We start from the raw sequence: 14,498 nt of genomic DNA on the forward strand, positions 1-14,498 counted from the left end.
CACAAAAGTGCATTCAATGGTGAAAATATCTGGTTTGCTTCCATAATAATTGAGCACCAATATGCGCAAGTGACTAGGCTACACATCGTGAACATAAATATTAACAGTTCGCAGTCCTTCTGTTTAAAGAGCTTACCACCTAGAAAGATAAGCATATCCATAAATAACTTGCTTCATTATAAAGAACATTTATAGCAAGTGCCAAGGTGAAATAAACAATGTGTTGAACAGCATGAAGGAGAGTCAAATTCCAATCAGAACAATCAGAAAAGCTTTACTGAGGAGGTGGCATTTGGTGTAGGCTTTGAGAATGCATGAAATTTTAACAGGTGAAGAAAAAAGAACAGCAAATTAGATTGAGGGAATAGAAAAGGAAAACTGATGCATCTAGACTAGAGTTTCTGTGAACCTAGGGAAATCAGCTCTTAGAAAGAAACTGGGAAATTCATGCTGAGACTTTCTTAAGAATACAGAATAAAAGACTATATATTTATAACAGCAAAGATATAGTATCTTATACTCTATGGCCCCCAAATAATAGCATAATATCTAATAAAAATATTATAATGTGACTTGCCCTGCTCATTGTGAAACAGGGTGATGGCTTTTATTGTATAAAAAAGAAAAATGTATATAGTACAAATCGCATTGCTAATGTGATTGGTCACAGGCCTCCAAAAAAAGTGACCCAGCCACCCCTGATGCACTCATGCATGAAAATTCTTCAAAGGGTTGCTGAAAAGATCAAAGAAAATAATCAATGTGAAATTTCTGAACATGGTTTCAGCACAGAGTAGATACTCATTAAATGTTTATAGGCTCTGAATCTGAGAAATAATTTTGAACAGATCCATTCAGTGAATACATAAGCACATGATTTTCACTACAAGAAAAATTATTGTTTTATTTGCTTTAAATGCATTCAATTCTTGTAAATAAGCCTGTTTGAACTGTTCAAAGAACTGCGTTAATAAAAAGGAACAATTACAATGAAATCTGCCGATAGTATGCTTCCTTTCAAAAGCACCACACACTTACTCCTGTTGTGTTATTTGTCCCATTCTGGGTTTCATTCACACGTTGAACTATTCCAGAAATACAGAGAGGTCCAGCAAAACCCAGTAAGTCTGCAAGATAACGGAATGTACTACTAAGTAGAATTGGTCGTCCAAAAGCTCTGTACATTGCTAGCCATATAGATGGAGTCCGGTTTGGATGATCTGCTACTTTTTTCTGAAAGAAAACAAAACAAAACAGATGAACCAAAATAAAACTGCTAGCACAGCAATTAATCTCAGCAACTATGGCAATTCCTTCTGACATTTCTGATGATATTTTAAGTTTATAAGTCAGTGTTAATGAGTCCCTTTAGTACAGTATGCATAATCCATAGTCCATTGCATTCTATGCAAACAGTAGCTACTGAACACCTTTTAATGGGATAGAATGAAGAGTAAATAGGCCAGATTTTCAAAGACTTTGCATTATTTTTAGCTCTCAAAGGATAACCCAAAATTCTTAAAGTCAAATTAATTTTAATTTTTTTTTGTTTGGAACATGTGTATCTGTCATGAATATTACCAAATACCATTGTATGGAAAAGAAGATAGTGAAGTATAAAAATCAAGCTTATCAAAAGACTAGTCAAGATTTCTGGAGTTACTAGATCACAAGATATTTATCACAAGCTAAAGATATTTTACTACAAGATACTTTACTAGAAGCTAAACAAAACAGATCATCCCAACTTCAAATTGTTTCTCTTCCAGGTATTTCCTATCTCCATGAATATTAGTCAATACAGTTTAAAGTTGTGTTAGACTTGTGTTGCCTAGTTATTTGACAAAGAGATGCAAAATTGAAGAATGGCTTATACGTTTAAGCCAACGCATGACTTCACACATCTGTAGTGGTTTGTTGAAAGGATTTTAAGACCTGAATAATCATCATAATTAAGTCTTAGAGAGGAGGTGGGTAATGTTTTTTCATTGTGGGAAGCCAACTCAATGGAATAGAATTCAATTGTGTTTCATATTTGATTCCCTGTTAGATGAATAATCTGATTATTTTTAAAAGTTTATTAATGCAAGACGTTAATGCACTAAGTTCAAGCTGATCTGTATTATAGAGTATGCAGAACACTTAAACTATGCTTAGGCTATATTGTTAATCTTTACTTTAGCAAAGAAGTTTCAAAAATATTATGCAATACTTTTCCCAGAGGTGAAACCAAAGAGATGACTCAAGTTCATTGTAGTAACCATTTCCTGCAATATTAATTTCATAAGACACAGTTTTGACACAAAACTGAGGTCATTTTCATCATTTACCATAAATGCTTTGTTGTCTTGATTTAGAACAGACAAAAACTCTAACTGATTCACCTTACCCTACCCCTTTCCAATGTTGTTGTGAATACTAATAATTTCAATTGCAACAATATTAGTAGATGACTGCCATATCAATTACATCTATCACTGTGGAGAGCACACATGACTATATAGAATAATAACAAGACAAATTCAAAATATCCAAAGACTCCTTAAGGTTTTTAAAGCAATTACTCAAAGAAAGTACCAGAAGAAACCAATTTTGACAGACATATAGGATAATACATGGAATAGGTAGATAACTTTATTTAATTCAGTTTCTCAAGTTTGAAATACAGGGTCCAAATTTTAGTCAATAATTAATTTAGGGATTTTAGTTTATTAAATGTGGTTATTATATGATTTATTTTACCTTTATATAACAAAATTATTGACAAGATACTTGAAAAAACTTAATAACAATTCCACGAGTTATTAACAATATATGGTAACAAGGATTAGATATACATGATCGTTGAGCTTAATTTTTACCTTCCACTTTGTTCCAGAAAAGATAATAGTGTTCCCTCTATCCCTCTTCATGTATGAACTGGGCAATTAACACAATGTAACTTTATTTCATTGGCTCTTCTAGTATATTCTCAGTGGCCCAATTCACATGACTCAAAATTACTGGGAAAGACATATGAAGAAAATCTGATCTTCCTTAACCATAGATAATTTAAGCTTAGTAACTTTATACTTAACAGACCCATTTTCTACAATTATGGACATGAAAAACAGATACTAAATTACCTTTTGTTCTTCATATGCATCTTTCAGGCAAACATAATTTGTTACGGCCCTCATTGCTATTGGTAGTTTTCCAATTGCTTTCAGATCAATAGGCTTTTTATGAGCAGATATGATAAGTGTGTTCATCCACCAGTATGTTGCTTTTGACAATAAATTCACGAACGGTTGAAGAAATCTCACACCCAGATCCTGGAGGTCTTCAGGAGGCTTTACTTTCTGAGGATTCATGAAGAATACATATCTCTATGGTAAGAAAAATTCCACAGAGTAATAATTAACCCATTTATTTTTCCACATATTAAAATAAAATTTTAACCTTTTCTACATTTTCATTTCAAGGGGACGAAATGTATATTTTAATACCTCTTACATTTCTTTGGAAATATATTTTGAAATGTTTCCCTTCTGTTGTGACTAGATTAATTAGTTAAATGCCAGAATTTTATGTTTAATCCACTTAAGGACAATTCTAAAAAAAAAAAAAAAAAACCAGATTATCCCTTTAAAAGATAGTTATTACTAAGAACCAGTCTTTCATGATATCCTGTGGTAGGGTCAACTAAATGAAGACTTTTACATTATTTAGATTTTTTAAATGTGTTGACACCATTATTGAGTCACTCTCTGGTAATTTGTGGTTTGACTGATGTTCACTAACTGTTCTCCACTATTCCTTACAGCTTGTGACATGCCATTCAGAGCAAAGTCAAAGTGCTCTGGTAGAAAATGAATATTGAAAAATCATTCACAAGTATGTCACACAACATAACAGCATTCTGTGATGCAAAACACAACAGGTTTGTAATCACAGACCAGGCAAGAGTCTTGACTGTGTGGCTTTGGATATAGCTAGTTATCTCTGTAGAAGTTTCTTCATCAGTGAAATGAGCAAACGTATTATCTTCTTTTCATTTTGAAATTTCTAGGAATACAGTAGTTTGCTTAATATGGGTGTGCTTGGGACAAATCATGGATGATGGAATTTCCTGATGAAAACAATTTCGTCTATAATATGAGCTGAGCATAATGTTTGGCACATAACAATTGCTCAATCAATATGCACAAATGAATAAATAGATTTTAGGGTCATACTGAGATTTCTGGAACACTAATGGCCTGAAACTTAGTGATTAGTTCAACTTTTATACACATAAAGGATATACATTTGCTCATTCTCTTGAATACTAATGATTTCTGGCTGACTATAATCTTTAATATTGGGGTCTTGAATTCCAGTAATTAAACAAAAATGATTAGATACTGGGGCACCTGGGTGGCTCAGTCATTAAGCGTCTGCCTTCAGCTTAGGTCATGATCCCAGGGTCCTGGGATCGAGCCCCGCATTGGGCTCCCTGCTCAGCGGGAAGCCTGCTTCTCCCTCTCCCACTCCCCCTGCTTGTGTTCCCTCTCTCGCTGTCTCTGTCTCTGTCAAATAAATAAATAAAATCTTTTTAAAAAAATGATTAGATACCTACTCTGATCCGAATTACATTGATCTCCACAGCCATGAGGAGTCCATTCAAGATGACCATCATGCCAGTGATGCAGAAACGCAAGTCTGATACTCCCCAACCGGACTGCCAGTACTTGACCAATTTTATGGTTTTTGTAATAAAGGCCATCACCCAATACAGAAATAGGGCTGGAAAAATAAAAAGGAAAAGGAAAAAGATGCAATCTTTCCCTGATGTTTTTTTAACTTCACTGAAGTTTCAATATAAATATAATGCTTTTTAATAACAAAGATAATTTTAAATATTTTATTTCCACATAACTTTATTTTTTAAGAAAACAACATATATGCCCTAGGGCACTTTTGGGAGTTTTGAACTGAAGGTGCAGTAATGACTTTAAAATGCTAGTGCCTCGACTCTGTAATAGATGGGTAGATGTAAAAAGACACGTAAATAGGAATAACCTACATTCCAGAACCTATGTGTAATTCTGTTGACTTTAAAATTGATTCTATCTCCTGGTCTTGTTTTTATTATTTTAAGAAGCCCCGATTATATTATATGAAGAATTCACAAGTTGTTCTCTGCGTGATCTGTCCAATAGGTGTATTGCAGCTTTCAGGGGTATGTCTAATGGTATTACCCTGGAATTATTACAGAATGCACATTAGCTATATAATGGGGTTTCTGCTTTACAGATCAACATTCAAGTAGTAACTAACTCTTCTCACCCAAATGGCTTAAAACACCACATGCCTCCACAAAGTGAAGAGAAGAACAATGATCCTACAGAACACAGCCAGACTTTATGCAGTGGGATGAGAAAGGTAGGGATCTATACTATCTCCTAACCACAGCCATCCTTTCACAACAAATATGAGATGGACACAGACACTTTATTAGAAATCAAAGGTCCAGTATACTTCAAACTTTGAATAAAGGTCAGTACAAATTAATACGGGATAAGAAAGAAGAAATCTGAAACAAATATGAGACAATCCATTGTACAAAACTTATCGAAGTTACTGAAGTTTAAAGGTGGCCACAGCCTCCTTAGTGAAAAAGAACTGAAACTTTGGCATATAAGCTCATCATCTATCTTGTTCTAGCATAAAATAGAAAATGTCAGAATAGATTTAGAAAAAAAAAAAAAAAAGACCAAACTACATGCAACTACATGCTACCTAAAGAGATTCATCTTGGGGCACCTGGGTGGCTTAGTTTGTTCAGCGTCTGACTCTTGATTTTGGCTCAGGTCAAGATCTCGGAGTCCTGGGATAGAGGCCCACATTGGGCTCTGTGCTCAGCACAGAGTCTGTTTAGGATTCTCTCTCTCCCTTTCCCTTTGCCCCTCCCCATGCTTACACACACTCTCTCTCTCTCTCAAATAAATAAAATCTTTAAAAAAAGATATTCGTCTTACATATAAAGAAACAGATTGAAAGTAAGTAGATAGAAAAAAATATACAATGAAAACAGTAAACACAAGAAATCTGGAATGGCTACATTAGTATCAAATAAAGTGGACTTTAAAACAAAGAATATTATCATCAAAGATACTAATCCAAAGGGATACATGGACCCCGATGTTTATAGCAGCATTATCTGCAATAACCAAATTATGGAAACAGCCCAAGTGTCCATCGATTGATGAATGGATAAAGAAGATGTGGTATACACACACACACACACACACACACACACACACACACACACACACACAATGGAATATCACTCAGCCACAAAAAAGAATGAAATCTTGCTATTTGCAATGATATGGATGGAGCTAGAGAGTATTATGCTATGCGAAATAGGTCAGTCAGAGAAAGACAAATACCATATGATTTCACTCATATGTGTAATTTAAGAAATAAAACAAATGAGCAAAGGGAAAATGAAGAGAGAGAGAGGCAAGCCAAGAAACAGACTCTTAACGATAGAGAACAAACTGATGGTTACCAGAGGGGAGTTGGGTGGGGGGATTAAGGAGTGCAGTTGTGATGAGCACTGGGTGATGTATGTAAGTGTTGAATCACTAAATTGTAGACTTGAAACTAATACTACACTGTATGTTAACTAACTGGAATTTAAATAAAAACTTGAAAAAAAAGAGTATTATCAGAAATTTTGAAAACTCTTAATAATGACAAAGGGTCAATTTTTTAGAGACACAATAATAAAAAAATACACATTTCCCTAATAAAGATTTAGAAGATCTGAACGCTATCAACCACTTTGAGCTGCTTGATATTTACAAGGCTATATAATATTTAATATTATAAAAATACACCCAAATACCCAAACACCTTCAGAATATACATTCTTGTTAGTGCACATGGTACCAACATAGGCTATATACTCAGAAAACAAGAAAAAATAAATTAAAGAAATCATATGAAGTATGTTCTCAGTTCACAATGAAAATAAATTAAAAATCAAGAACAAGAAGATTATATCAAAAACAATGATGTACTATACATTGGCTAATTGAATTTAAATAAAAAATAAAAATAAACAAATGAATAAATGAATAATAAAGATTAAAACTTTTAAATAAATTAAATGTAAAAAACAAAAACAAGAAACAAAAAAGAACAGTAAGTGTATTGATCTTTTATTGCTGCTAGCAAATTATGACAGGTTTAGCAACTTATACCAACACACATTTATTATCTTACAGTTTCCATGGGTCAAGAGTCTAGGCATGGATCAGTTGGGTTCTCTGCTTCAGGGTCTCACCAGACTGCAAAAGCCAGGCATTGAGTGGGGCTGCAGTCTCAATAGAAGCTCACCTGATTTGGTGTCTTCATCTTTGCCATACTCTATTGGCTAGAAACAAGTCACATGTCCCCCTCACGTTCAAGGGTAGAGGATGATACAGGGTGTGAACACCGGGGACAGAGACTATGAAGGTAAACTTCGAGACTTTCTACACAATTAGATATCCAGAAGTCTCCAAATATTTGGAAGCTAAACAACACAGTTCTAATTAACTGCATGTTAAAAAGGAAATCACTAGGGAAATTAGAAAGTATTTGAACTAAATTATAATAAAAATAGTACATACTAAAATTTTAAAGATTACAACTAGAACAATACTTTAAGGAAAATTTATGGCTTTAAATATTTATTTTAGAAAAAAAGATCCAAAAACAATGATCTAAGTTTGTATCTTAAAAGCTAGGGAAAGAAGAACAATGAACAAAATAAATAAAAGGATGAAAACGATAGAGATAAGAGTAGAAAGCAGTGAAAGAGAAAATGAATAATTGAGAAAATTAACAAACGTAAGCACACAAAGTTGATTTTTTTAAAAAGATAAGAAAATTACTAAGTCCCCAGCTAGACTGATCAAGAAAAGAAGGAAATCATAAATTACCAGTATTAGGAATGAAAGAATTATCCCTACATATCCTGCATACTTAAGAAAGATAATTGGGGAATACCTTGAACAACTTTATGACAATAAATAAAAAAACTTAGATGAAAGGGAAAATTTCTTGAAACCTGTAACTTACCAAAACTGACATAATAAGACATACTCTGAAGAGTCTGTGTCTAATAAAGAAATAAGTTTAAATTTAAAATCCTCATTTTGTTAAAAGGCCCAGATGATTTCACTGATAAATTCTATTCAACATTTAAGGAAGAAATAGAATTAACTGCACACAATGTTTTTCAGAAAATAGAGAAATAGAGAACACTTTCCAATTCATTTTAAGAAGCCAGTATAACCCAGCATAGGAAAAACTGACAAAGATATTACAAGAAAATAACAGACCAATATTCTTCACAACATAGATCTAAAAAAACTTGGCAAACAAAATCTAGCAATATATAGCATGGATAATATATCATGACCATGTGTAACATAGCCCAGGAATTCATGGTTACTTTATCATTTGAAAAATCAACCAATTAATTCAGCACATTAATGGAAATCTAATTGTCCCAATGGATGCAAAAAAAAATCTTTAATAGAATTCAACATCTATTCATGATTTTATTTTTTTTTTTAAAGATTTTTTTTTTTTTTTTTTTTTGACAGAGAGAGACACAGAGAGAGAGGGAACACAAGCAGGGGAAGTGGGAGAGGGAGAAGCAGGCTTCCCGCCTAGCAGAGAGCCCGATGTGGGGCTCGATCCCGGGACCCTGGGACCATGACCTGAGCCAAAGGCAGACGCTTAATGACTGAGCCACCCAGGTGCCCTATTCATGATTTTAAAAAAACAAAACAACTCTGAGAAAGCTCTGAATAGAGGAAAACTTACTCACCTGATAAAGGTCTTCTATGAAAAGCCTACAATTAACTTTATAATTAATTATGAAATATTGACCATGTTTCCCCTAAAATTGGGCATTAGACAAAGATTTCACACTTCCCATGTATATTCTGCATTTTACTGGAGGTCCTAGTTATTGCAATATGGTGAAAAAAAGCATAAAGTTCAAAAAGAAATAAGTATAACTGTCTCTATTTTCAGAGGATAGATTTGTATATATAGAAAATGCCAAGAAACCTACAAAGCAATAATTAGAAGTCATGAGTAAATTTCCAAGGTTTCAAAATATACGATCAATATACAAAATCAACTGTATTTTATATATATGACAGAAGCAATTGGAAAACGAAATTTAAAATACAACTCTATTTATAATAGCAGTGGGAAAACAAAAAAGCTAGTAATTTAACAAGACATGGAAAACCTCTACCCTCAAAATATTTTGCTAAGGGAAATGAAAGAAGACCTAAGTAAATGAAGAACAAACAGACTGTGGAATTTAATTTGTTAAGATGTCAATTCTCCAAATTGTTCTAAACACTCAGTGCAATCCTTATCATAATCCTACTGAGATTTTTTTGTTTGGTAGAAATTGACAACCTGATTCTAACTATATATGACAATACAAAAGAACTAGAATATCCAAGGCAATCTTGGGAGAAAAGCAAAGAAAACAAGTCGTATGGGTACACTATATGGTTTCAAGACCTCCAAACCAATAGTAATCAGATTAAGACAGAATGATAATCTCATAAAACTCACAAACAGATCAAAGGAACAGAAACTACAGAGCCGAGAAATAGATCAGACTAAAATGTTAATTTGATTCAAATATTTTACAAAGGTCCCAACTCAACCTAGTGAGAAATGGAAAGTCTATTCCACAAATGGCTGCTGGAACACATGGGTATCCATTTGGGAAAAAAGAGCCTTGGCACCAGCCTTACATCATATACACAATTAATTTTAAATGGATCACAGTCCTAAAAATAAAAACTAAAACTATAAAGTTCCTAAAAAAAAAAAAAAACAAAACAGGAGAATATGAGGGAAACATATTTTGAGCAGAAGCAAAAATTTCTTAAGACACAGAAAACAATAATTATGCATGAAAAAATGATAAATTATGCTACATCAAAATTAAAATCTTCTGCTCACCAAAAGATCCTAATATGCATGCCACAGACTGGAAGGAAAATATTCTCAAAACATGTATCCAATGCCATACTAATATTTAGTATATACAAAGTACTCCTGCAACTCAATAATAAAAATGTAACCCAATAAAAAATGGGCAAAAGATATGCTATAGCTACTTTACAAATATAACAAATGGCTAATAAACTTATCAAAAAGTGCTCAACATCATTAGCCATCAGGGAAATGCAAACTCAAACCACAGTGAATTATCAGTACACACCCACCAGCATGGCTAAATTAGAAAGATTAAATCATCAAATGTTGGTGAGCATGTGGAAACACTGGGACTCCTACACATTATTAGTGAGTATGTAAAGCAAACCACTTTGGGAAAAGATCCTGTGGGTTCTTAACAAAATATTAACATTTACCTATATACCCTATGACCCAGCAATTCCACTCCTAGATATTTACTCAAAGGAAATAAAAAACATATAGCCACGGAAAGACTTGCACATGAATGTTTATACCAGCTATTTTTTCATGATAGCCAAAACCTGGAAATAGTCCAGGTATTATTGTCAAGAGAACGGAAAACTGGGGAATCTTTATACAATGGAATAATACCCAACAATTACAAGAACAAAATACTGATCTATACTATATTATGGATAAGCCTCAAAAAAAATCACACTGAGAGAAAGAAGTATTACACAAAAGAATTCATACTGCATGATTCAATTTATGTGAAATTCTAGAACAGGCGAATCCTATCTATGGTGGGGAAAAAATCAGATTAGATTTTTGCCTCTGTGGAGATGAAAGTGAGTATTGACACAAGAAAAGTTTCATGGATGATGGCACTGTTCTATAGCATGATAGGGTTAGACAGGTGTGTGTATTCAGCAAATTAAGATTTCTACACTTCAGCACGTAAATTTTTTTATTATTTTTTTATTATGTTATGTTAATCACCATACATTACATCATTAGTTTTTGATGTAATGTTCCATGATTCATTGTTTGCGTATAACACCCAGTCCTCCACACAGAACGTGCCCTCTTTAATACCCATCACCAGGCTAACCCATCCCCCCACCCCTCCCCTCTAGAACCCTCAGTTTGTTTCTCAGAGTCCATAGTATCTCATGGTTCGTCTCCCCCTCCAATTTCCCCCCCTTCATTTTTCCCTTCCTACTATCTTTTTTATTTTTAACATATTTTGTATTATTTGTTTCAGAGGTACAGGTCTGTGATTCATCAGTGAATTGTGTAAGACTGATGAATCGCAGCACGTAAATTTTATCTCACAAAAACAACTGCAGAAAAATTTAACTCTAGTTAATGATTTGCATGCTGAAATAATTAGGAGGTGAAGTATATTAATGTCTGCAATTTACTTTAAAATGTATAAAAAATAAGCCCAATGGATGGAGGGATAGAAAGATACAGAAATGTGATCAAACAAATAGAATAAAACAGAAATTAAAGAATCTACGTATTAGGTATTTATGAGTATTCACTTGGTTCTTTTCAACTTTCTGTATGTTTGGTGATGTTCATAATATAATGTTGGGACAAAATTATTAGTTTTGTAATCTGAAAATAAGTGTAATTTTTCTAGGCCCAAATATTTCTCTCCTAAAATAATGAGAAATTTAGACTATCTTTTATCTCCATAAGTCCTTCCAGCAGTATGATCTAATTGTGCCCTCTGCCTTCTATCTACAGCCAGCTTCTGACCACGTCTCCTTCAAAATATTATGAAAATGCACATTTCCCTTCTAATTACATCTTATAACTTATATCTTATTCATCATCAATTTTTCAGAAACTTAAATGTCTAACATTGGATTCCCAACAGTACATATATATATATATTTTTTTTTGGTTTTGCCTGCTAAAAATTTCACTCTTTTTTCTTAGCATCTTCAAAAAAAGATTTCTGTGATAATATCTGCCTTTCATGTTGTACTAAACAGCTTTTTTTAAGATAATTCAGACTTTGACAAGCCTTTTAAATTGATATTTAACTCAGTCTACTTGTTTGTACTTAGATTGCCTTTGCCAAATCACATAACGTGGTGCAACACAGAATTAAATATTCAGTATTTTCGGGCGCCTGGGTGGCTCAGTTGGTTAAGCAACTGCCTTCGGCTCAGGTCATGATTCTGGAGTCCCGGGATCGAGTCCCACATCGGGCTCCCCACTCAGCAGGGGGTCTGCTTCTCCCTCTGACCCTCCCCCCTCTCATGCTCTCTGTCTCCCATTCTCTCTCAGATAAATAAATAAATAAAATCTTTAAAAAAAAATTCAGTATTTTCCTCTAATTCATTTTAAATTTCAATGTCTTCTGGACAAGCAAATAAAATATCTGTGTGGTTTAATTATTACTTTTCCAAATTTTTATATCAGTAATCAACATCACTTTCATCATTTAACAATCAAGTGCACTCTCCATACTTTGCAAAATTGTAAGTGTTCATTCACACAAACACACAAGACTCTGCCTGCAATTTTAGGATATTTACAGGCCTTGAAGCCCAGCCATGATCCATGTTCTACACCTTCATCTTAGCTCTCTTTCTGAAAGTATACACCACGGAATGCAAGGATTGGTCAGAGTATTAAATACAACTAATTGGGATAAGCGATATTATTACCATGGCAGGCAAAAATAAAATTAGAATACTTTAGATAGCCTCTTATTTTCCACAGGACAAAGAGGCAAGAGAGGCTGAAAAAGAAAAGGTTAGGCATGAAGCAGATGTGAGGGGCCGTGCTTTGAGGACACTGCTTCTCAGGACAGTACAGTTTCCAGCACGCTCCGAAACAGACTCTGCTGCACTGGGTCCCCCACGCCTGGGCAGCAGGGCTACAAAGAATGTGACATTGCCACAGCATCGCTGAAAAGTTGGGACCTTCAGAAAATGCCTCAGGACCCCAAGACAGAGGCAGAAACGCAGAGAGCTAGATGCACTGACTTGCTCCTGGGGCAGGACCGGGCAAGGGCTCAATTCTTAGAGTAGAGCCTCTGCGAGCCAGAAGGCCGGCACACCCTTCCCCCGGTCCCCCTGCCACACACCAACACATCACGAGGGGCATCTAGTGGAGGATGGATGTCCTGGGGGAAGAGAGTTTTCACAGCCCAGAGCACTCAGTTTATCTTCATCTCCCCAATTCACCAGTAGACTAGGGAAGAATTAACTATTGTGGTTTTCCCCTGCTCCCCAGTCCCAGCCCCAGCGTTTACTAGAAGGAGAAAGAAAAATAGCTCTGGGGAAGGAGGAGGACACCTGATCGTACTTACCTAAGAGTAATTTAGGAAAATTTGATGTTTCAATGTTATGATAATATACTATTGATGTTGTAGTGGCGACAAATCCCATCACAGCCGGCATGAAGAGGTGGAGATGCCGCGACTCCCGCCGCCTACGGAGAGCGGGACAGAATCAGTGTTTAGAGCTGAAGGTTCCAGACAGTTTCTCACTTTGTTTCCAAATTGTCCATTAAAACTTTCTCTTACAAATAAGATACTTAAAATCAGAATGCAGTAGTCATTGCTAAGAGAACAATGCAAAGGAAGACTACGTTGGGAGACATAATTCCGCCGAAAGGATTTATCCCCGACACAGAGGACCGGGTACCTCGGCTAAACAAGCCCTTAAATACTCACAACAAGAGCAAACATGGAACGTCTCCTCTACTGAAGGGTAGAACTGCTGAAATAAGTTAACACCTAAAGCGACAGAAAACAACCACATGGATATGAACTCCAATGTACAAGAAAAGTACATTTATTCCTTTGATAGTTTTCCTAAACTTTATGGCCCTTAGTGATTTCACCATTGGCATTGATGCATTCAACACACGTGTGTTTGCTGTGTCCAGGCACTATTAGATGTTGGGATGCAACAGTGAACATGACAAGATATAGTATCGGGGGTCACAAACCCTAGAGTCTCCTGGGGATAGCAATAGGAAATAGGAAATGATCACACAGGTGAAGAGACTATAAGCGCATGCAGGGCCAGCGTCTGAGGAAGAGAAAGCTTTGTGAAGGAACCGACTTCTGCACTGAGGCCCTAAGACTGAGGAATGCTACCCAGAGGAGGAAGAAGGACGACAGTTCCAGGCAGAGGACCCAGACATGTTTCAGTGTATCACACGCAACTGAATATGACTGAAAAGAGACTAGATTTCACTCTGAGGGCAGAAGAGAGCTTCACATGGATTGGAAACATGACAAAACCAGATTTGCATGGTAGACAGCCCTCAACTCATTTACATTAATAACGCCACCTAGTAAAACATTTAACTTTTCTCAAATTACTTAAATACATTCGTACATAAAAGGTATAGAGAGTGACTAGTTTGAGAGTGGGGGAAGGAGGAGCATTTGGAAAAGACACTTCAAGATATGGTGGAAGGTGGAAACTGAAATATGAAAGGGAATCCACTAGTCAGGAACATGGTAGAAGAGCACTTTAAAAATA

General features: G+C 35.0%; 1 protein-coding gene across 6 annotated transcripts in view; it reads right to left on the reverse strand.

Annotated features, from left to right (window-relative positions):
• Positions 1-14,498, reverse strand: part of ABCC9 (ATP binding cassette subfamily C member 9) — a 137,286-nt gene that overhangs the window by 109,709 nt on the left and 13,079 nt on the right. For all 6 annotated transcript variants that reach the window (XM_032432708.1, XM_032432710.1, XM_032432709.1 and 3 more), the window contains exons 6-9: positions 13,313-13,434; positions 4,601-4,767; positions 3,126-3,368; positions 1,039-1,233 (exon numbers count right to left, since the gene is read on the reverse strand). In XM_032432708.1, coding sequence (XP_032288599.1) covers positions 1,039-1,233; positions 3,126-3,368; positions 4,601-4,767; positions 13,313-13,434 — 727 coding nt within the window. The remainder of the gene's footprint in view (positions 1-1,038; positions 1,234-3,125; positions 3,369-4,600; positions 4,768-13,312; positions 13,435-14,498) is intronic.

This window comes from Phoca vitulina, unplaced genomic scaffold, assembly GCF_004348235.1.
Source record: "Phoca vitulina isolate PV1807 unplaced genomic scaffold, GSC_HSeal_1.0 scaffold49, whole genome shotgun sequence".
Classification (NCBI taxonomy): Eukaryota; Metazoa; Chordata; class Mammalia; order Carnivora; family Phocidae; genus Phoca; species Phoca vitulina.